The 23,641-nt window shown below is 65.2% G+C and overlaps 1 protein-coding gene across 1 annotated transcript in view; it reads left to right on the top strand.

Moving 5' to 3' along the window:
* The first annotated feature begins 1,634 nt into the window (after nucleotides 1-1,634).
* Nucleotides 1,635-23,641, top strand: part of GPC1 (glypican 1) — a 29,662-nt gene continuing 7,655 nt past the window's right edge. The window contains exon 1 of the mRNA XM_082630648.1: nucleotides 1,635-2,031. Within this exon, the coding sequence (XP_082486774.1) occupies nucleotides 1,866-2,031 (166 nt within the window). The 5' untranslated portion in view covers nucleotides 1,635-1,865. The remainder of the gene's footprint in view (nucleotides 2,032-23,641) is intronic.

The following is a 23,641-nucleotide window of genomic DNA, read 5'->3' as shown; positions in this document are numbered from 1 at the left end:
CAACAGTAAGTGTGTGTGACTCCATCGAGCCTCAGGCCGTCTCGCTCCTGCCTGACCCGGAAGCACGTGGCTGGAGGTGAGCTCCTAAAGAGAAGGCAGGGGCAGGGGCCCGGTGGCCTGAGCCAGGCATGGGGTGGCCTGGGCCAGGCAGGCACAGGGGAGGCATCCAGGCAGCTGTGCCAGGCACAGGCAAGCGGGGACAGGCTGGCCCGAGCGCCGTGCGGGATCTGTGACTCGCCAGCATGACCGGGTGGCAGGTGCAGGAGCAGGGCCAGAGGCCAGCACCTGGGGTAGGGGCCTCCCAGCCCCTCTCTCACACAATGACTCTGCCTCTGGGCGAGGGGGTACAAGGCTGCAAGCCCCCTCTGAGGCTGCTGAGCCCACCACTCTGGGAACCCCAGGGGAGGCATGGAGCCCTCCTTCCTGCCCACAGTGGACAAGCTCCCCCTGCTGTGAGGTGAAACAATAAGCCCCCAGGTTCAAGGTTTGGGCACCCTTATAGGCACATGGGGGTTATCCTGGGGTCCTCTTCCAAGGGCGCCTATTTGCTTTCTCCCCATTTCAATCAATCAGGCATCTGGGGTCATGGCCTGGTGGTCTCTGGGGCCTTGGCCCACGTATCAGGAGAGCAGGAAGGGGGTGGGGGAGTGCAGCAGCCGGGAAGAAAGAAACGGAGGCGCCCTCAGCTCCCGGCGCCCCTCCCCCCGCCCCGGCCTCTCACCTCACTTCCCACGGCCCGCATCCCCATCCTCTGTGGCTACCAGCACTGTCCACCTGCCCTGCACGGTCCCCCGCCGCCTCACTCACTGTCACGCTCTCCTCAGCCCCCAGCAATCTGACCTGTTGTTGGCCCGACGCCATCCCTTCCCCAAGAGGTCACCTGCCACCGCCCAGCGGCCCAAGTCAACGGACAAGCTTCTGCCCCCCTCGCTCGCTTCTCGAGCTTCCAAAGCATCACGTGGAGGGGACACAAAACCCGCTGACGATCTCCAACAACTAACTCGTTGGTTGCCTCTACGCAGGAACGGGCGCGCTTGAGGTCTAGACTCTTGAATAGTTTCCCACGTACAGCCCCCCACTCTCCTCCACAAAAAAAATCAAGTGTGAGCTGCAGCCGCGGGAGAGGTGGCTGAAATGGGCGCGGGGGCGAGGGGCCATAAAGGGGTGCAGGCCAGGTGCGGGCGGGGGACAAAGGGGACCAAGGCTGTGGGAGCGGACGCGCGAGGCACGCGGCCAGGGTGCAGCAAGGAACGGCCTGATCCGAGGAGAGGGAGGACGGGAGGGATGCCGACTTCGGCTGGGGGCGGGGAAGCCCCTGATAGGCGCGCGGAAGGCGTGATGTCACGTCCGGCGGGGGAAGCCCTGCCTCAGCACCCCCGCCCCCGCCCCCACAGGTGGTGCCGCCGCCCGGGGCGCTGGGCGTGGAGGGCCCGCCCTCGGGGACCCCGGACACGGCCCGCGCGCTCCCGACCACCCCGCTTCCCTCCAGCAGTCAACAGATCCGCGCGAGCCGGGCGGCCCCGGGAGCAGGAGGGGCGCCCCGTGCGCCTCGGATCGCGCCCCCGCGCCGCGCCCCGCCCCGCCCCTGCGCGCCCCGCCCCGCGCGGCCCTCCCCGCCCCTCTCCCGGGCCGCCGAGGGGCCGGGCCGGGACTGCGCGCTCGCCTGCCGCGCTCTGGGCCGCCGGAGAGAGCGGCCGAACCTCGCGCCCCGCGCGCCCCGCGCCCAGCCGCCGCCGGCTTTTGTTGTCTCCGCCTCCCCTGCCGCCGGCGCCTCCGGACCGCGAGCCGAGTGCGCCGGGACCTTGGCTCTGCCCTTCGCGGGCGGGGGCTGCACGGGCCCGGCCGGGGGCGCCGCCGGCCCCGCCATGGAGCTCCGGGCCCGAGGCTGGTGGCTGCTGTGCGTGGCCGTCGCGCTGGCCGCCTGCGCCCACGGGGACCCTGCCAGCAAGAGTCGGAGCTGCAGCGAAGTCCGCCAGATCTACGGGGCCAAGGGCTTCAGCCTGAGCGACGTGCCCCAGGCGGAGATCTCGGGTGAGTGACCCGGCGCTCCCGGGTTTCCCCTGCGCCCCCTTCTCTCTCCCGTTCTGCCCTCGTCCGCCCTGCGCCTCCGCGCCCCGAGCCGCCCTCCCTCCGCCCGGGTCTCCTCTGCTCCGCTCGGCCGCCCCCCGGCCTCCAACACGCACACCGGCCCCTTCCCCGCGGAGCTGTCCTCGCCGGGCGGCGGACCGGGCGGTCCCCGGCTCGGTGCGTCCTCCGGGACAGGCAGGGCTGAGCTGCGGGGCCGGCTGTCGGGGCGCAGCCGACGGCGGCCATGGGCTAGGGACTCCACCGGCTGTGCGGCCCTCTCCGGGAGGCGCCTCGGGTCGGCCCGGGGATTCCCGGTGGTCCCCGGCAGAGGCAGCCTAGGGGCCCCGGGGAGGTCGGGAGCGAACTGTGCGCTCGGGGAGGGGCGGGGGCGAGGGTGGAGAGGCTCGACCTCTGACACCGGGAAGGGAACATCACCTCGCAGGGATTCCTGCCCAGGGAACTTGTGCTTGCCTGGCACTCAGGGCCGCCTCGGGCGGGGAGTCCAGCTGCAGGTGGTCGGCGCCTTGGATCCCGCCCAGGGGCCGTGTCATTTCTTTGTAAGAGCATCGCCGTCCCAGGCGGCCTCAGCCCTGCAGCTGCCCGCAGTCCTGCCCACACCCTCCCTGCAGGCCTCTGAGGAGCTTTGGGGACTGGAGTGAGGGTGGAGGTCTAAGGATTTCACAGACACCCCCCAGGCTCTTTCCTCCAACTGCAAACGTGTCCAGAACCACCGTGGGTCTGCGCGTCTGTTCAGGGTGCCTGGGACACGGTGGATGAGAGCGGAGCAGACCAGCTTCCTGCCGTGGGGAACTCCTCCCAAACTGGGGCGGGGGTGGGGAGGGGGTATTCGAGTACTGACACGGGGGACATGGAATGACCACAGCCACAGGAGTTCTGAGTGAGAGAGGAGTATGAGGGGCAAGTCCATGGCCGTGTCTTGCTGGGGAATGGGAGGGGGCAGCCAGGCCCTGGACCCCTGCCCCCAGCAGGGCAGGACCCACAGAAGGCTGCCTTGATACCTTGACAGCCCCCTGCCCTGGGTTCAAGTCCCCCAAGGTAGGCCTTCCTGTGCCTCTGTCTGCTGACAAAGCCCTGTCATTGTCAGGGCTGCCACCCTCCCTAGGGAACAGGTCTGGGGGGCACATCTGGGTGCCTGGGGCCAGCACACGTTGGCTCATAAGCTCCGCCACCCGCCATGCGAACAGAGGAGCTCATGCCTGGGAATTCCTGGCCTTTCGGTTGAATCCCTTCCCCTGGACACCAGGGTCTCAGGGCAGCTGAGCAGCTGCCCTCACCCAGCCCTGATCTTAGACGGCGCTCCAGGGTCCCCTCGCCCCACAGCTCTCCTTCACACACCCACTCCCACTCGGCCGCTGTGTCCTCGGGACCGTCCTAAACTTGATCGCATCCACAGGCCCTGTCCCAGTTAGGCTGAGAGACAGAGTGGCAGAGTCTGGGCAACCGTCAGGGGCCGGGAGAGAGCAGGGCGGGCTGGAGAAGGTGAGGTGGGGCCGGCGCGGGGGGCTGGGCCTTGGCCTCCTTGGGCTGGGGCTGCAGTGGGTTGGGGACCCGGGACCAGCAGAGTGCCTTGCTGTGCACGTGGTGGAGGGGGGCTGTATGGCCGCCCAGCAGCTGTCCCAGCACCGCGCCAGCCAGGGCTGCCCACCCCCCCGGGGGTCTGGACTGCGCCCCCCCCCCCAACCAGCACCCGTGGCTCCTCTGTCCCAGCTCCAGGGGCTTCTGGGAAGCTGCTCTCCCCGACCCCCTATGGCTTCATCCTCCCCCATAAGCACCTGAGCTGGAGAGTGCCCTGCAGGGCCCAGGCACCGAGGAGAGTGCCGGTGCCACGTGGGGTGAAGGAAACAGAGTGACCTCCCAAGGCAGCAGCCAGTCCTGTCCTCTCCTTCTCCGAGCAACTTGGCCGGGCTCCGTGCAACGGGCGCCCTCTGGTGGCCCCGTGGTGACACGCTGCTCTCGGGGATCCAGCCTTTGGTTTCCTGTCCTGCCAGCCGGCAGGCAGACTTCTCCAGCCTGGGGAGCCCCGGGGGTGGACGCCTGGGCTAGCTGGTGGGGTAGAGACTCAATGCTTGCTAGTCGTTGGAAGGGAGGGAGGGCGGCCCTAGGCCTTTGGGTGGCCTTTTCAGCCTGTGCCGGCCCGGGAGAGCAGAAATGGTGTGGGCTCGTGAGGAGGGACCATCAGCGCGCATGGGGCTTCCGTTCGTGGCTTTGTGTAGTGTTTTGGATGGACGGCCAGGCGTGGCCGTGGTGAGGACGACGGTCATCCCCTTTTACAGGCTGCACAGCCCAGGTAGCCCTCCCTCCGGCCAGAGCACTGTATGGAAGGTGAGGGGGAGCGACCCCTCCAGCTGGCTCCCCCTGCAGCACTGGGGCAAAGCCCAGCCCCGTGCTGCATCTCACGCACGCACGTGCACACACGCGCGCACACACACGCACACGCACACATGCACACACGCGTGCATGCACACGGGCCTGCCATCTTCTATCTCTGCCGGTGGGGTTGCTTCTGGTCCCCAGATGTCTCCTGAGCACCTGCTCAGCCTCCTGACACTTGACACGGTTTGTCGTGTATCTCTCTGACCCTTCACTGAGGCCCTGGGGGCAGAGGCCGCCTCTGTCTGTACTGTCCTCTGTAGCAGCCACAGAACCTGGCACAGTTCCTGGCACAAAGTAGGTTCTCAGTCACAACTTGCTGGAGACCCGCACACGGCCTGCTGTATGCCAGCCGTGGTGGGTGGGCACTGGGAGGCGGAGGGCCTGGGCCCAGGAGAAGGGGCCTGGACCTTGGGGGTGGAGGTCAGAGGGGAGCGTGGGCCTGTCAGTGCGACACGGACTGGGGGGCAGCCCGTCTGCTCCTGGACCCCGGCTGGCTGTGGGTTCCCCACCGAGGGCCACCCCTTAGCCTCCCAGCGGAAACCGCTGCTTCTCTGACCCGTCCTGCCCGAGGCCAAGAGAGCCCTCCGAGTCTGTCCGTCAGCTGCGCGGCTCTCGCAGGCCATCTGCGTACAGTCCGGCCTCACACCGGGCGGTTGTGTGCACCCAGTCCTGTTCAGAGGGCAGAGGCCCCCGTGTGCCTGGCTTGGGGCCCCAGGGTGGTCCGTGGCTTCCAGCTGAGCTGCTGCTCTGTCCCGTCACCACTAGAACAGCTGAGGTTTCATCATCCCCAGCGTGAGGGCAGGGCTGGTGGTGGGGGGAGAACCACAGGTAGGGGGGCCCAGGGGAGCCAGGAGCCGACAGGGCCACCTGCACGATGCGGCGGCCTGGCCCTTGCTGGAGCTGCAGTGCCGGACATCCAAGGGGCGGGGCGGGACGTCCTCCGTGGGCCTGGGCTCAGATGCCAGCCCTGCCGCGTCAGCCTCCCTGCCACCACCCCCCCCAACCTGGCTTTTCTGTGCCTCTGTTTCTTCATGTGTGACAACAGGAATAGTCACGACCACCGGAAGGCTGCAGGAGGGGAGCATGCGGACGCCATGCACTCTGTGGCCGCGTCAGGCGTGTCCTCCCCTTTGCCCCCTGCCCTAGAGGCCCCTGGAGGGCCTGCAGGCAGTGGTGTCTGGCACTTGGGAGCCCTCATCGTGACCCAGACTCAGCGTGGGTCCATCCGCGTGACTGTCTAGCTGGTACAGCGGATGAGGAGGGGTCTTTGCAGACCTGCTTCACAGATAAGTAACTGAGGCCGAGAAGCCCCACAGCTTTCTTCAAGGGGCTCGGCCCACGTGGAGCTCTGAGGTCTAGAGCCCAGTCTGTTGACCCCAAAGCCAGTGGCATTAACTGCTGAACAGTCCTGGGCTCTGTGTTCTCTGGAAGCCTCGTGCCACCCCAGCCTGGAGGCCTGAAATGGGGCCTCGAGGCCAGGCCCTTATGGGCCACCAGCTGCCTTCTCCTGGTCGTAGACTCCACTGCTTAGGCCGGGTTAGAACTCCTCTTAACTGGAACGCCTCCTGTGCCTTCTCCGGGGCCGCCCTGCCCCCACCCCAACTGCTGCCGGTGACTCGGCCTTTCGTGTAGCCGGGCCTCACCCTGAGCTGGTCCCGGGAGCCTGTCCAGTGAAGGCCTGCCGCTCCTGCCCTGCTGGAGAGGGCTGTTCCAGGGGCGTGAATCAGGCGACCCTGCCCGGGGTGTACGTAGAGGATGGCCCAGCTGTGTGCTGCTGGCCGACCCTAAGAGCAGCCCCTGGCGTGTCCCCAGCACCATGCTGGGCCAAGTCCCCCAGGAGTCATGGACAGATGTCCCATCCAGGGGTAGATGAGTCCAGAAGACAAGACAGGTCGGTCTTGGTTCCATGCTGGCCCTAATAAGGAGCAGCGTGAGCCCGTGGTGGACAGGGCTGCAGGGCCACTGAGGCCTCCCAGGAGAGGGACTGAGGACACTCCCGCCAGGCGGCAGGTGGGCTTCGGAGCCGGGAGGAATGCACAGCGGGTGTGTGGGTGCACCGGGCCTGTGCTAGGCCACCCACGTGCACGGGCACAGGTGGCAACCTGGCTGGTCCTGGACAGGGAGACAGGCCAGGAGAGGGGCTCACCCAAGGCCACGCTGGTATCAAATCGGGCCCAGGCCTGGACATGCCCAGGTGGTGAGAGGTTGGTCAGCTCTCCTATAAGCCAGACCCTCCTCCCTGAGTCCTGGCTTGCTTCAGGAAGATTTCAGCCCAAGACTCAGGGCCCAGGCCTTGCCTGTCTGATGTCTCCTTGCCTGGTGCCTGACACCAGCTGTGACCACATCTAGCCGTCAGCACAGCCCGGTGGGGTCAGGTCATCACCCACATTCGGGAGAGGACACAGGCTCAGGAGGGTGAGGGCTCCAGCCTGGGGCCACCTACCCCATGCCAGCTGGCAGCTTTCTTGCCATGTGTGTCTAGGAACAGGCCTGGGCAGGTGCTCTGAGCTGCCTGAAGTCTCTGGGCGGAGATGGTTCAGGCGGAGGTGCTGCAGTCCTCCCCAACCCCAGGCCCTTTGCCCTGTCCCCAGTTGTGGGGTGGGGGCTGTCCTGTCCTCCCAGCTGTGACCCCTACACTGGGAGCAGGGCTGGGGCCTCCAGCTTTCTTGACTGTTCTTGGTCTCACCATGGGTGCAAGGGAAGCTCTGGGTGTGAGGGGTGCATACCAGCTTTGCTGGCAGGAATCCTGGAATCCTGGGTAGATCTAGGAGCCCCTGAGGGGGCCAGGCCATACCCACCCCAGCCCCTCATCTGCCTGTGGCCTCAGCATTGGCTCCCACCAGCTCCTGGCTGGCTCACCTTCCTGGCACACGTGCCCCCCCCTCCTGCCAGGTCGGCCCTCCCCATGCCCACCCTCGGTACACGCCCATCACTATCCTCCCTACAGGGCTTGGCCCTGCTGCTCAGCTTCCCGGGCATCCCCAACACACCCACTACTCTCCAGGGCTCTCCCTGTTTTCCCAGGGTGCTCCCCAAGTCTGGGCAACCTCAGCAGTAAGTGTGCTGAACACTGCCCACATGGTGCCAGGCTGGGCTGGGTGCTGGGGGTCAGGCATGTGTCCGCTTCCCCTGGCTGCTGGCACAGATGCAGCAGGCTAGGTGGCCTCACAGCAGGAGTTTATTGTCTTGCAGTTCAGAGGCTGGAAGTCCAAGATCAAGGTGTCACTGGGCTAGTTCCTCCTGAGGCCGTGAAGGGGAAGCTGTTCCAGGGCCTCTCCTGGCTTCTGAGGGTTGTAGGTGATCCTTGGGGGTCCTTGGTCTGTAGTCTCTGGGTTTGTCTTTGTGAGTAGATGTCCCTGTGCTGGTCTGCTTCTGAATTTCACTTTATGGAAATGAGGACACCAATCCTATCAAGTTAGGGGCCCAACCAGTTACATTTGCAAAGACCCCACGCTCAAATGAGGTCACCTCCTGAAGTCCTGGGGGTTTAGACTCTGACATATGAACGAGGGTCATGGTTCAGCCCATTGCAGGCGTGGCACCTCACTCTTGGGCGCATCCTGTCCAGTGGGCGGGGATCCTGGGCTCTGGGTATTTCGGTGTGTGGCTCCTCAGGACAGGGCCATGCCATAGGCTCAGGGTCTCGGCTCAGACGTGCACCGGTGCCTTGGTGTTGGAGTGAGGGTGTCAGACCATCCTCAGCCTGCTCCTCACCCCCTCCAGCCTGCAAGCCTCTCAGGAAAATGGCCAGAGCTCTGCACCCCATGGGCCTTAACTTCTCCAACTGAGTCAGAGAGGAGGGCCGGGGGCCACTCATTCTGACATTCAGAGTCTGGTAACTGCCGACCCGCTGATGCATCTCACTTGTGGCACGTCCCAGAACCTGGGTGGGCAATGAGAGGCCCAGCTGTAAGACCTTCATGGGGGTCAGGGGCACCTGTCTGGGAGAGTTGTGACTCGCTGGCACCAGTTTTCCGTGGACAGGCTGGGGGTCCCCCCCAACAAGTGCGAGGGCCCCTGAGCAGGGCACACAGCATGCGGGGCAGGGTGTGCGGAGGGGAGGTGGGCAGGCAGCTGGCTCCTGGCTCCATGGCCCAGCCGAGGACGCTGGCTGCCGATTTGTGCGAAGTGCTCCCTGGGTTCTAGAGGCTTGGCTAGATGACAGGGCAGGCCCGGCGGACTCCATCAACCCTGCTCCCTCACCATCTGCCCCGACCTCGGCCCCCTGGAGGCCCAGCGCCCTGCCTGCCGCCCCTGCTGCATCTTGGAGGAGGAGAGCTGTGCAGGGTCGGACTCCAGCAGGGGGAGGCCAAGCAGTTTGCGACCTGGCCGAGTCCGGGGCTGCAGGAAGGGAGGAGATGGAAAGTGGGGTCCAGCACCGGGAGATGGTGAGGACCAGCCAGCAGCACCATGAGGCAGGCCTCCCATCAGCTCAGGTGTCTGCAGTGTGGCCGAGCCCAGGGCCCTACAGGTGGACAGGATGCACAGGGTGACCAGGGCCTGGGGCCAGGGAGAGCACCTGGGCTGGAGCAGGCCAGCAAGCGGAGGCCCTGCAGGAGCCCCGGCTTGGGCCCTGCCTTCCTCACCCCTCCTTCCCACCCGATGAAGTGCCCAAGAGCCAGCCCCAGCCTCGGTCCAAGGCCCTGCATCCTTAAGCCATGCCCTGGCCTCCGCTGGCCCATTGCCTGGCAGCCCCTCCCAGCCTCCCAGAGCGGGCAGGACAGGGTGCCTGCAGGGCAGGCCAAGTACCACCTGGTGCAACCACTTAGTGTGCAGGTGGGGAAGCTGGGTCCTAGAAAGGGGTCCCCAGTGCTCAGAGCCCTGTCCCTGGAGTAGCTTCTTCTCCGTGGCCTTGCTGCCCTGGCCCAGGTTTGTCCCAGGTACCTGGTGTGGGCACCAGGCAATGGTGCCACCCATTGAGGGGGTGCCCCAGAGAGGAGGAGGTCAGGGGCGAGCCCACGCGAGCCTGCCTCATCGGGGCGCTGGGGGGCATCCGTGTGGCCCTGTCCGTAGGTGCTGGGTATGTGTTCCAGGCTGCAGGGGTGAGGTCAGCCAGAGGACAGAGCTGGCGGGGAGGCCACAGAGCTCCCACAGGTACAAGGAAAGACGGTCCCTGGCAGACCCCAGTGGACTGAGGGGTTCCAAGGCTGGGACAGGTGGGCGAGCCCCAGGAGGGGCTGGGTGGAGTGTCCGGGAGAGGAGCCGGCCTGAGAGCGGCGCACATGAGGACTCGGGCTGCAGGAGGGCCCGGCTGGCCGGCTGGCAGGAGAAGAGAAGGTCACCACCTCAAGGAGGGCCTCCTAAGCTCAGAGCTGGTCCTGCCGACGGGCACCAAACGCCCGAGCCCCGCCGCCCCGCCTGCTTGGAAGGGATGAGGAGAGGCTGGCCAGGCAGGAGGCAAGGCCCTTCACCCTCCTACCCATCCATCCATTCATCCGCTCTGTGCTCACCCTCAGGCTGTGGGCCCCTCCCCCAGAAGGTCAGGGTCTAGTGAGAAACTCAGCTGGGGCTGCAAGGCCCCCCCAGACGCCGCAGTCCAGAGCCAGGCAGCCACTGGCCATATCCTGAGCCTCGTCTGCGCCCCAGCTGTTGGCCCTGGGGGTGGATTTGGCTGCAGTGCTCCCAGCAGCTTGAGGGATAGGCCAACACGTCTCCCTCTCAGGCGGGCAGCCAGGCCCTGGACAGGTGCACCTGGCAGTGACTGTGGCCCTGTGCCTCCCTGGTGGGGACATTTCTTGGGCTCACCATCAGCACCAGAACCTGTGGAGGTCTGTGGCCTGTGCACACCTTCGGACACCATCCCCAGCGCTGAGGACCGCTCTCTGAACCTGAAGGTGGTCGTCCGGGCTCGTCTGTGTCTAAGCGCATCCTTGGCGCCTAGAGCCACCTGTGGACATCTGGGCCCTGTGGTGAGCCATGTGTGACGTCTGTGTGCGTCCTCAAGTGTCTGGGGCTACGGAAAGTACATCCCACCCACCTGTGACCATCTGCAGGCCCTGGGGAGACGGATGATGCCACCTGCTTCAGGACTGGCTGAGGTATTCACTCCCATCTCCCTTCATTATGGAGTTTGGGACACACCGGACCCATAGGGGTATTTTAAAGGGACGAGGCTCTTAAAACATTTAACCCCGCCGTCCCCGACCCTCCTCCCCTGGCCTGGCAGTGGCTGCCCACAAGACACTCCAGGCACCTTGCCGGTCTCCATTCCAGTGACCTAACACCCAGGGACTGCCACCTCCCCGTCACTGTATGGTTGGGAGCTGCTGCAGGTCAGACACACAGCTAAGCGCCCCAGGATAAAGTGGGTGTTCCCAACCGGGAGCCATTCCCCAGGGGCGTTTTTGGTTGTCACGGCATTTAGGGGAGGGGACAGGGAGGCCAGGGACCCCATGAAGTGCAGGACACTCCTGAACAGGCGGGAGGTGGCTTCCCGAAACGCCAGTCCCAACCCATGAGAAGCCCTTGAACCGAAGCTCTAGGCAGGATGGAGCCAGCGGCCGAGGGAGCGGAGGGGAGGGGGCGCCCCTCTGCGTTGGGGCCAGGATGGCCGTCCAGGGCCGGTGGTGGAGTCAGCTCCAGAAGGACGGGCAGACGGGGGTGGACAGACGGGGTGCAGGCAGGTCATTTGAGGCTGGGGTCCTTCCCCAGGGTGCCCTGGAGGGGCCCAGGTTTAGAAGTCAGGGAGTTCATGAACTTGACTGAGAAAGAAGTTAATCTCCTTTTTTGCTAACCTTTAGCATTTCTTGTTACTATGAACAAGGCGACGATGGCATTCTAGAATCTGGGACTTGGTCACCAGTGGAAACTGCTGAGTTTTTCATGTCCCTTTACATTTGTAGCAAATATCTCAAAGTACCGTTTCCACGCACCACAGCTCTGAGTTTCTGACGGGCATCAGGCCTGCAGGATGTTCATAGGAAAGTGTATGGACACCACCTCACGCGCCTGTTTATAATGTTCCGACGGCTGCAGCACTGCAGCTAGCTTCCTTCGTGATCCTCTGCGTAATTTTTTACTTCATTACTTCTTTATTCTGTGAACGGGCCCGCAGTCTTCAGCCAGCGGCCAAGGAGGCCCAGGGCCCAGAGAAGAGGAGGCCTCTGGGCGGCGGGCTGGGCCCTCAGCCAAGGCGGGAGGGCCGGTGGAGCCCCATGTCTGCCCCATGAGAGCCAGCGAACCGGACGGGAGCCCTGGGGCAGAGCGGGGGCCCGGCCAGCTGCCTGCAGGTGGGGGTGATAGGGACACAGAGATCAGTCTCTCTGAGTCACTCGGTGGTGTTCCTTGAGCTCCTACTGTGTGCCAGACGCTGTCCTCAGTGCTGAAATGCAGCCACAATGCCATCCGCGCAGGGACTGGACGGGTGTCAGAGGCTTCACGTGAGCTGCAGCTTTGCTGGCCACGGTGACCACGTGTTACTTTTGTAAGTTATAAGTGACGAGAAATAATGTGTGGGTTTAGACACAACGCATGCGGTTTGCAATCATACATGTCCTCCTTGACCGCACAGCGAAGACCCCTCCCAGCCTGGGGCGGCCCCTGGCCCACATGCCGCTTGGCCACCCTCGCTGTGAGCCGTGGCCTTCTCGCCCCATTCTCCCTGAGGGCTTGAGGCGCTTGCTCGGCCACAGCTCCCCTCCTGGCCCGAGGGTCCCACGCTGCCCTTGCAGGGCTCTTGCCTTGGGCCCCACACCCCAGGCATTCCTGGCCCAAGGAATCAGCCCCCACCTCCTCTGCTACCTAGAGTTTTCAAGGCCACACCCCTAGCCCAGGGCCAGTGTCCTTTGGATCCAGTGGCCATTCCCAGTGGCGTATGTCTTAGGAAAGAGGTGGAGCCCTAGCAGAAGCCAAAACCTGGTCTCCTGGACCCGGCCATCCTGCTGCCAGGGTTCAGGTCTGGCGCCATGCTCCCTTGCTGTGTGACCTTGGGCCAATTACTGAATGTCTCTGTGCCTCAGAATCCTTTTCTGTAAAATGGGGATGGTAGCAACACCTGCTGTGTGGAGTGGTTGTGAAACTGGGTTCTCGTGTGGAGTGCTCAGCATGGGGCTGTGTCCTGGGGGGCATCACGGCAGGGGGGAGCCTGTTGGGAGAGACAGGCCCATCCTTTCTCCAGAGGTGGCTGTGGGGAAGAGTGCCCCCTGGTGGGGAGGGAGGCCAGCCTGCACCGGCCAGGCCCAGGGGCAACACTGGGGTCAGAGGGATCCGGCTGGAGAGGAGGGGCTCCCCGGTCACTACTGCTGCTTCCTGGGTGGTGCTGTCTTGTGGTGTCCCGTGTTCCCCCTTGGCTGGCCCTGGTCCTGAGGAATTGGGAACTGCAAGAAGAGTTGGCTGCAGGCCCCTCCTGGAGGGGCAGCCCGCGATGAGGGAGTGCTGCCCCAGCACAGGGCCATGCCGCCAGCCAGGAGGGCTCTTGGGGCAGCCTTGGAGGGTGGCAGCTGGTGTTCAGACATGAGTCCCAAGCAGAGGCCCAGAAGGCCCTGCAGGCTGTACAGAGACATTAGAGGGTGGGGGGAGGACAGTGCCAGCAGGACCCCACTCATGGTCAGCCCACGGCCAGCCTAGGGGCCTGGCAGCCTGCATCAGAAGGGGCCTCTCCTTGCCCAGGTCATGTGGGGCCTATCACTGCCCCTTTGACCCCTCTCTGGGGATGGGGCTGTCTGCCCCAGGAATCGGACTGCCCTGGGCGGGACCGTCCCACCTCTGCCTGCTGGATGTGGCTGAACAGAGCGGAGACCAAGACACTGGGTGCCTAAGGGAGCAGAATTCACGGCCTGCTTAGAGACCTGGCCCCTCCCTGATGCATGCGTCAGCTTGACCACCCTGGAGAAACTGAGCTGTGGAGGTCAGGAAATAGGCTGGCCCACCCATTCCCACTGGCCCCCAGGACCCACAAGAGGCCAGGGTCCCATCTTTGGGGAGCCGGACAAGCGGGCAAATGCCGAGGTCACCTGACTGCTCCAGGTTGGGAGCCCTCTGTGTGCTTGGCTGGTGGGGGCCCTTTCTGGTGGGTTTGTGCTGCTGGCAGGAATGTCCCGACAGGTGTCCCTCCCGTGCGGTGGGGGGGTGGCGGGGGCATGGCCGCTGGCCCCACGGGCTCCTGCCCAGCTGCCTGATGGTGTCCTAGGTCTCAGCTTCTGGCCACTGACGGGGTGGTGCAGGCTAGCAGGGTGGCCAGGCCACCACTCTGCCCTCATCTTCCAGGAGCCTTCATCTCTGTACCTGGGACCTCTGGGCTGCTGGTGGGCCCCCAGGCGCCCAGCACTTTCATTTCCTTCCCTTCAGTGAAGACAGGGAGGCACTCGGGCCAGTGGAAGGAGACCAGCACCAGGCAACACGTTTGAGACATTGAGCAAGTCTCAGAACCCCCCCAGCCTCAGTCTTACCATCTGTGAGATGGGGATAATTGTATCTTCCTGTTGACTGAGATGGTGAGGCCCACCATTCTCCAAGGAGGCCGGGGGCTGTGGGAAGGCGGACCCTGCTCTGACATCCACCTCTGCCCTCCTGCCGCTGGCATGGGCAGGGTCTGAGGCCCTCGTCCAGGGAGCCTGCAAGACAATGCACATGTGTGCATGCCCACGTGTGGCGGGGAGTTGCCGGTGGGGAGCCTGAGTGACTTCGGTCAGGCTTCTCCCCACGCCCCACAAAGGGCCGGGCCGCCAGGTTTAGCAGATAAAACTACAGGAGACCCAGTTAAATTGCAATTTCAGATAGTTAATAATTTTGTAGCGTATGTCCTGAATATTTAAGTTTCAAATAAACAACAAATACATTTTTAGTATAAGTATGCTCCACATATTTAGTATAAGTATGTCCCAAATATTGGGGAGGGGGGATTGTGTGCTTTTTTGGTGGTAAAATGTGCATAATAAAATTTACCGTTTTAATGATTTTAAGTGTACATTCAGTGGCATTAGGCTCATTCACACTGTTGTGCAGCCGTCACCACCATCCACCTTCCCCAACTTCGTACCCATTAAACACTCACCGCCCCCCCCACCCCCCTCTCTTCATGCCTGGTAATCACCATTCTACTGTCTCTGTGAATTTGACTCCTCTGGGGACCTCATTTAAGTGGAAGCATAACAGTATTTGTCGTTTCAAGACGGGCTTCTTGCGTTCAGCATCATGTGTTCAGGGTACATCCACGTTGTGGTGTGTGTCGGCACTTCGTGACTCAGGGCTGCATGATGTCCGTTGCACGGACGTGCCCCGTTGTGTTTATCTGTTCACCCATCGTGGACACTTGGGCTCTTTCCACCTTTTGTCTCCTGCAAATAATGCTGCTGTGAACAGGGGTGGAAAAGATTCTGTTCAAGTCCCTGCTTTCAGTTCTTTGGGGCCAGATACTTTTATTCTGAAAAATAACGCATCGTGTATCTGAAATGCACAGTTAGCTGTGTCCTGGCTGTATCTGCGCGCACACCCTCACAGTCGTGCCTTTGGGGCTGGGCTCGGTGCCCCGACACCGGCGAGCTGGGTGTGTGCTGAGCCCGGAGGTGCTGCCTGGGCGGGCGTGCTGAGCCAGCAGCTGGGGACCATCCCACCTGAGAACTCCAGGGCCCTCCAGGTGGCTCAGTCTGCATATCGCTTGGTGGCAGAGCATGTCTGCTCCTGCTTCAGTCGCCGCCCTCCTGCTCAGGAATTCCCCTGGGACTGGAATCAAGGGAGGTCTTGCGATGGGAGAGGCGGGGGAGGCCAGGGTTCTTCTGTGTCCCTTGCAGCACTCCAAGATGAGTCGCCTGGGCATGTCACTTAGCTCCCTGTGTGGCGCCGGCAGCAGTAGAATGGGAGAGAGCAGTTGTAGTGAAGAGGAAAGGATTCTCAAACCCGGAAATGGCTGAGACCCTTGCAGGCACCCAGTGAGAGCTCCATCTCATCAGGAGGTGGCCGGGGCCTCTGGAAGGATAAGGGAGTCCTTGTGGACTGTGAAGTCACCCCCGCAGGCCCCCCTCACAGCAGCACGCAGCTGGCTGTCATGCCGCCTCTGGGGAGGGTTCGGGTCGGGGAGGTGCTGGCTTTCCAGGGGAGGGGGAGGTCTGAGGCTGCGGCTCTGGGGCAACGCTGGTGTTAAGCCTCATTTCCCTGAATGCCAACACTGCACAGAGATCCTTTCTTTATACATATTTGTTACTCAGCACCAGGTCCAGCCTGGGTGCTGGGCAGAGAGGCGAGAGAAGAGGCTCCCACCAGCAGGCCGAGCAGCTCTCCTGCTGCTGCTGGGAAGGGTGGCCAGTCGGAAAGCCCCCAGGGAGGGCTGCCCATGCTCAGGGAGGTTAGAGGCTAGGCAGGTGCTTTGTCCCAGAGGGACCTGGAAGGCTTCCTGGAGGAAGGGAGAGGTGAGTGGGCCTTGAAAGAGAGTAGGGCAAGGGAGAAGGGTGCGTGAGATCGAGGGGCTAGCAGAAGCAGCCAATCGGAGCTGGATGCCAGCGGGGATGGCCGTGACCTTGGAGATGGCTGCCAGGCTTTGGTGCTCAGTTGGGGGTGAGCGGCTGAGCCTCTCTGTTCCTTCCCCTTTATGGAGCCGGTGCTGGGCGTGGGCCTGGGACTCAGCCTGCCCCCGAGGGCTCCCTCAGTGGCACCCAGGGGTCTGCTCTATATTCTGGCCCAGCTGAGGGTCTGTGCCCTCTGCCTGTTCAGCCTTCCCGGCGTGGATGGATGGGCCTACGTTGGGTCTTCGGGGGAAACTGGCTGAGAGGACCCCTGGGCCGCAGTGTCCCCTTCTGCTATTCCAGGATCTCCCCGGTGGACACGGCAGAGGCAGGCAGCATCAGTCCATCTCCTGGGCTGCTCCCCTGGCCCAGAGGTTGGGTGGACGGACAAGCTAAATGGGAGAGCTGTACGGAGCCCAGGAGTTCCCACCCAGCCCCTGTCAGGGATGGCTATGTAGAGTCCTGAGTGAGTGTCCTCTGCAGCTTGGCTTGGGCCAAGGATGAGAAATCAGCGCTGAGCTTGGCCTGGTGGGTGAGGCTTCCAGGGAGCATCTCACTCCCAGGATCCATGAGAGAGGCCCCTGCCCTGCAACCAAGACCTGGGGTCACGGGCACAGAAGACACCTCTTCATCCCCAGTTTGTTCTGAGGCCACGGTGTGAGCCCTGAACCCTGAAGCACTGTGGGGAGGCCAGTGGGAAGAGGCCTGGTCTCTGAGCCAGAGCTGCTTCCAGGCCCACATCCGGGGGGCCCACCGCCTCGCCAAGGCACCCCCAAGCCCGGTGCCTGCCGGCAGGGTGGCCTGCTGGGGGGGGGTCCCTGAGCAGGAACCAGGCAGCAGAGAGCGGCCTTGTGAGTTACCTGGTGGAACCCCCTTCTTCGGGGGCCCTCAGCGTTCTGGGCCGCCTTGGAGAGGGCACTTCGCTCCAGAGCTACCTGTGCAGCACGTGTCTCCGTGTCCCTGTGCAGGCTGTCCGGGGTGGGGACGGGGGAGGGGGGGACCCGGCGCGGCGGCACTGCGGGGAGGGGGGCCTCAGTGGGTGGTTTCTCCAGTGGGTCTGTCAGGCACTGCGGAGGCAAGGAGCAGGGCTGGGGCTGCAGCGAGTGGAGGGGATTGGTCCTGGGTGTGGCAGGGTGATCCAGGAGGAGGAGGTGGCTGAGCCATAGGAGGGCGTGGCCAGGCGCGGTCTGATATTTCCTAGGGAAGCAGATCAGGACGTTAGGATGGAGGCCCAGGTCCCTGAGGCCAGAGGCTGGGGGCTGGAGAGGGCGGGGAGAGGATACGGGAGTGACCGATGGTGGCCCTTGAGTGCCCAGACAGCAGTAGGGATCTGGTCGTTGTCATGCGGAGAGGGGACTCTCAGGCAGTGGGCTGCCACTCTCCTTCGGAGGAGAGAGCTGACGCCCCTCCCATCACCATTCTGGGATGGGCCCTGGCTCCCCTGCGCACCAGAGTCCAGATGGGGAGCAGCCCCCCGTAGGGCAGGGCGGCAGGAGCCTGGCGGGCACCGGGTGGGCCCCTGGCCGTGGGAAGCTCGGGGGCTGAGCGCGGCTGCCGAGCCGGCGGCGGGAAGGGTGCGGGGCGGCCGCGGCGGTTTCCTGGGAGACGGGGGCGGTGCCGAGCGCAGCGGGGCGGGGGCTGCGGGAGGAGGCGCGTCGCCGCACGGGGAGCCGCCGCCCTCCACGGTGCGCGCCAGTGCGGCTGCAGTGCCGCCCTGGGAGGCGGCCGCGGAGTCCTCCAGGCGGTCCCGCTCGGCTGCGCTTCCGCGCGCCTCCTCCAAGCCCTCCAGCCCGATCCTGCTCCTCCGCCTTTCCACGGGCAGACCCCTAGACCCCCACGCACCCGCACCCGGCGTCGCGCGCCGCCCGCCCGGACCGTCACCACCGTCGCCACCACCGCACTGGGGACGCCGCCGCCGGAGCCGCCGCCGAGAAGGGGTTTCGGGCTAAGCCCGGGCGGCGTCCGCGGAGCTGGGATCCAAGCCGGTGACCCCGCCCGGGCCCAGCCCGCCGCCCGCCCTATACCCATTTCCATCTCCGCCGGCCCACCGCATCTCCATCCGCAGGCCCGCCACCCTCACCTCCACTCCCTCCTCCTAGCCATGTTCATCTCCAGCCCTGTCGTCCCCCATCACCACCGCCAGAACCCCACCTTCAGTCCATGCTACCCTGCCCTCACTCTCACCCTCACCACAAGCCCTCGTCTGCGCCATCATCCATTTCTCCACCTCCTTCCCATCATGAGCCCCCCGCCAGTGTCCGTGTCCACCCCATCGATCCCTCAGCCTCAGTGCGCCCATCACCAATCCACCTCTCCTCCCCTCAGTTCCCCACCTTCACCCCATCTTCGCGTGCCTCCCGCTGTATCCCCGCAGCGCCCCTGCCCCCCTCCCCGCCCCCATCTCTTCCTGCAAGCAAGCCCCCCTTCCTCTTCCGTCAAACCCATTCCCCTCCCCTTCGCTTGCGGCAGCCCCTGCGAGCCCCCTCTCCTGCCACCCCCGCCAGGGCCTGCCGCGCCCACTGCGGCAAGCCCCTTCCCCGCCAATCGCGTCGCCCTGCTGCCCGCCCCCCTTCGCCTGCCGCAGGCCCCGGCGGCGCGGCCCCCCTGCTCTCTGCGCGGCCGCGCCCACTGCGCCAGCGCCCCCCGCTCGCTGCGCCAGGAGCCAGGAGCTCGGCCGCCGCTCCAGACCCTCGCGCGCCGGCTCCTGCGCCGCGGCGTGGGGCCCTCGGTCCCTGGCCGGCAGCGACTGGCGCCCGGGCGCTCGGCCTTTGTCCCGCCGCCAGCGACGCAGCCCCTGGGCAGCGGGAGCCCTGGCGAGCCTGAGGGGCGGACCCCTCCCTCTGAGCGCAGAGGTGTCGCAGCCGAGACCCCTCAGTTTCGGTCCCCGTGCGTGACGGAGGCTCCGCAGCGGCGGCAGAGGGCCGCCTTGGTGATGCTGTCCCGTGGCCGGAATGGTGGAGGGGCTTAGGGCCGGCGGAGAGGCGACCGGCGAGGGGAAGAGGAGCGCGCTGGGGGCGGGGCGGGAGGGGCTACGGGTTTTGTCGCCGCGTTAGGAGCGGGGGAGGATGGTGGTTGAAATGTCCCGTCCGGGGTGGGTCTGAGGCTGCCCCCTGCATAGACTCTAGGTGCTCAGGGTGACCCTGCCACAGAGACTGGCCAGGGACAAACGCTTCTTGGTCGGGGCCGGGGTGGGGGGGGGCGGGGTGAGGAGATGAGGAAAGGAGGTCTGGAGCTCAGGTTGTGGGTGGTGCCCAGGGGACCTCGGGTTATTTGTCCAGTGCCCCCCACCAGCAGGCTGGTGGACATGCCAGCAGGCTCCTGCAACGCCCACTGGAGTTGGAAGGGGTCCAGGAGCAGGAGTGGGCATGGGCAGTTGTCCCAAGAAGGGTCACGTGCTTAGGGAAAGCCTTCTGCACGCCCCACCCCCTCAGCAGGCCGGCTGGGGTCCAGAGCTGAGAAGAAGGGAGGGGTAGGGACGCAGCCCCCTAACTGCTTTTCCAGACCTGGGCCTCTCCCTCGTGTTTTGGAGGCCAGGGTGCCTAGAACTGTCCACAGAGCTGCATTCCAGCACCGTCCTGGGAGGCCAGGGCGGCTAATTGCCTACACCGAATTGCCGAGAGTATTCTAGGGGCGGCAGGATTAGTTGGTGCAGAGCATCTGGGACGTGGCTTTAAAGGCAAGTTGAGCAGGCGGTCTGCGTACCCATGTGAGCTGCAGAAGCTTCTGGAGAGGTGGGCTTGGTGTGGCGCCATCTTCCCTCTGCAGCCTCCTTGGGAGGGCTCTAGGGCCACCAGTCAGGAGCGGCTGCCAGGCTGGGCCCGGACGGATGAGGTCTGCGTCCAGCATTGGTGATGGGGATCCCTGCTGGGATGGGGTCTTGGGCTAAAGCACTGGGTCTGCAGAGCCGGTGGGGGGACTGCTGGGTGGGAACGCCATCAGGAGGCTGCTTGTGCCCTTAGGAGGAACTGCGGCTGTGTCAGCAGGTGGCAGGAGGTGTGAGGCTTAAAGGTGTTTAAGCCATAGGCTGATGGGACTTGCTGAGGAGAAGCTGGAATCTGGGGTGACCCCAGGAGGTCTGAGTATGGGGGGAAGAAGGCGGATACGTGATCTGCCATCCAGCAAGAGAAGGAACTGCTGGGCGGGGGGCGGTTAGGAAGCGAGTGCAGGTGTTTTAACCTGGGGAGAGCGGCTGGGGGTTTGGAGACTTGGGACCTGGGGGCCGGGCCTAGAGGAGAGGCTCTAAAGAGACTGGGCATGGGGGAGCAAACCTGCCATGAAAGAGCTCTCCCCTCTTCCCCCCAAAAAACCTGGGATCACGAGAGGAGGAGGTGTCCCAAAGGCTGAGGGAAGGGAGAGTTCTAGAAGGATGTAGTCTGCTGTTGAAAAAGCAGCAACAGACTGAGGAAGAAAGGAGGGGCCATCACTGGCCAGCTAGGGGAGAAGCCTCAGTGCAGATGGGAGGGGTCAGTGGGAAGAGCAGACAGGCTGATGCCTCCCAGTGGGGAGGGGAAAGGGCGGAGGGGGGGTGACCGCAGGGGTGGACTGGGCAGCTCTAAGATGCACGGGACACCAGCCATGCCCTCCTGCCTGGCCCGAGTGCCCCCCTTTCTCCAGGCATTTAGCCGAGAAGAGGTGAGGGTTTGGGGGTGGAGGTCTGAAATGACAAGAGGGGGATTTTATCAGCCTGCCTTGCACACTTCCAGGGTCAGGGAGCTCACCTCCTCTCTGGCAGGCCCCACCCTCCTCCAACCGTTTGGCTTAGATCAGGGAACAGACTTGCTTTTTGGGAAGGTGCCCTGCAGAGCCCACCTCTGCCCAGCTGATATCCAGGACCGACAGGTGACCTGCGGGCCCAGGCCAAGCTGGGCCAGTGCCTTGACCATCGACTAGCACCAGCCACCGCATCTGCCCTGCCACGGGCTCGGGGAGCCTCAGCCCAGCCTGCCCGGGGCCTCAGGCCGGCGCCCGGGCTCTGGCTCCGTGTCTTCACTCCCGTGTGTGTCCGAGGAGGGAGGGAGGGACGGGGGCTGTGCTGGGGCGGCCGGAACAGCGCAGGTCACCGGGCTGGCTGGACGAGGTGGCCAGGCAGGGCTGAGGAGGTGCCGCAAGGAGGCGGCGGGGGCGGGGGAGGGGCAGGGAGGCTAAGGGTGAGGGGGCGCGGCTCACGGCTGTGAGCCGTGGGTGGGCCCGACAGTGCCAAGGAGCCGGCCTTAGAAAAGGGGGTCCTGGGTGTTTTGTCCTCGCCTCTCTCCTGCCTGCAGGAATGGAAGGTTCGGGAGGGAGGGCAGCCAGCTGGGGAGGCCGCCGGCCCCTGTGGCCCACAGGTGCTTGCACCTCGGCAGCCTGCACCCTCCTGCCTCTCCTGTCTGCCCGCCACTGCCCCGTGACCCATCCAGACTGGCCTGGGTGCCTGTCACAGCTGAGCCTAGGCTGGCACCTGGAAGCCCCAGGCTGGCACCTGCAGCCACTCCCAGCCCCAGGGCATGTCCCCAGTTCAGCCCCCGACCCCCAGCCCGGCACCACCACGGCCCGCTGGTCCCAAGCAGCAGGGGAGGGTCCTCGCCAAGGGTGCTCTCCTGGCCCCTGCCGTTGGAGGGGAGGCCAGGGGGAGGGCGGTCGGGGCCCAGGCCCCTCCAGGCTGGGTGCACACGGCCCTATTGTACAGCCTCCACCATCAGGGAGACGGGTCCAGTATCTGCCCGGCTCTGCCAGCTGGGACGCCGGGTGGAGGACCCTCGTCCTGCTCTGTGAGCTGCCCCCTGCTGGCGATGGTCCAGGGCCACGGGTCAGCATCAGCAAGGGCAGCTGAGAGGAAGAACTGTCTCTGGGGACGTCCTCGGGTTCCAGCCCTCCCTGCCTGGAGGTGCCCACCCACCCCACCCCCCGAAGGAAGGAGGGCAGGGATGGGGGTGCTTACTATCTGCCAGGCCCTGGGGAGCCAGGCTCTGTCCCTCCACCCCAGCTGGTTCCCGTGAGGCCCGCACATGGCCAGAAAGGCCTGACTCGCCCCGGGGCAGGGGGCAGGTCCCAGACCCCTGACTCCCCACCCCACGGGCCTGGGGCTCTGCAGGGCGTAGGCACACGAGCTCTGACATCTACCCCACAGTCAGCCCTGTTCCAGGGTGGAGGCCACAGGGCCCCTTAGACAGCAGGCCCTGGGAGCAGGGTTGGAGGCCCCGGGGGCGAGGCGGCTGGGGGCAGGTTTGTGAGGGAAAAGGGGGAGGGAGCTGCGCTTCCCGCCTCTGCCCCCCCCACCCTCCTTCCTCCCCACCGAGCCTCTGACGCTCCCTCAGTGCCACCCGCCTCCCTCAGTGCCACCCGAGTGTGCAGCGCCCCTCTCCCCCTCCCACCGCGCCTGGGGCACCGCTGCCCTCTTCTGGCTGTTACACTGACTGGCACAGAGCTGCAGAGGGGCCATAGGGCGACTGTGTCCTCTGCACCTGTCCCTGCTTTCCCGGGGCGTGTGCAGGAGAGGAAGACACTCAGACTTAAGTGTGACCTAGCCACCCCCACAGGCTCTTCAGGGTTAATTCAGCCTGCGGAGAATGACTTGGTGTTACCCACCCCTCTCCCTGCCGCAAGGCCTCCGCTGGAGGCCGCTGCCCACCCTGCAGCCCCCCACCCCTCAGGGCAGCCTCGGGACCCAGAGATGTCTGCCCAGGCTGCTCCACGACCCCCTGCAACCGTGCCGGTTGCACCGGGCAAGCCCTCGATCCCAGCCCCACACAGCCTGTGTCCAGGTCAGACTCCTGAGTCCACTTCCCTCCATGCCCTGCCCTGCTTAGAGGCAGGAATTGCGGCCTGTGGGGAGTGGGCCTGGGGGGCTCTGAGGCAGCCCAGTGGCCGTGGGGGCCTGAAATGGAGCGGCCTGAGCCACTTGGCCCCTGACTATGTGACTTCGGACAGGAACTCTCATCTCTGCCAGCCTCAGTTTCCTGGTCTGTAAAGTGGGTTCACGACACCCACCTCAGAACTGGGACCAGCACAGTTTCACAGGTGCGCCCTGCACCACGAGCGCGGTGGAAGCAACCTCAGTCCGTCCTAGCGCTGCTGTGAGCACTGCTGCCGGGAGCCCGCGCCCGGGCGGTGGCACGGGGCTGATGGGGGCTTTGAGGGTACAGAGGAGGGTGCACACCCCTGAGGGGCTCGGTGTGTCCTGCCGGGTGGGTGCGGGTCTCGCAGCAGGGCCCCAGCAGACTTGTGCCCGGGCTGTCCTGACGGGGTGGGCCTCGGCCTGGGGGGCCACTGCCTCTGGCCGGCCCGGAGCTCTGGGTGGGTGGCCTGCCCAGCATGCAGGGCCTGCTGTCCTCAGTGGGAGCCGGCACCCCGGACTGTGGTCGGGGAGGCTGGGGCTGTCCTGCCCTGCCCCTCGGGGATCCCTCCCTCTCCCTGTCCTCAGCCTGGGCCCAGGGAGGGGCGCCGGGCAGGCCTGGACACTTCTCCTGTGAGCCCCCCGTGCCCCCCACGCAGGACCTGAGGCCTCTCTGTGCTGAGGTCCAGGCGTGAGCTGAGCTGCTCAGGGTCCCTGGGGCGGCGCTCCTCACATGTAGGGGGCGTGGAGGGCTGGAAGGAGCTGAGTGGGGACAGCACCCCTGGGGCAGGACCAGCCCTGCCCTGGGGCTCAGCCTTCTGCACTCCTGCTTTACACCCATCCCCACTGGGGCTTGCCCCAGGGGGCTGGAGGTGGGATTCTGCAGAGGAAGCCCTGCTCCTGTGTCCTGTGCTGAGAGCTGCACGGCCCACCC

This window comes from Mesoplodon mirus (genome assembly GCF_964341445.2).
Source record: "Mesoplodon mirus genome assembly, chromosome: 8".
Taxonomy (NCBI): Eukaryota; Metazoa; Chordata; class Mammalia; order Artiodactyla; family Ziphiidae; genus Mesoplodon; species Mesoplodon mirus.
This window is presented reverse-complemented; position numbering and strand designations above follow the sequence as displayed.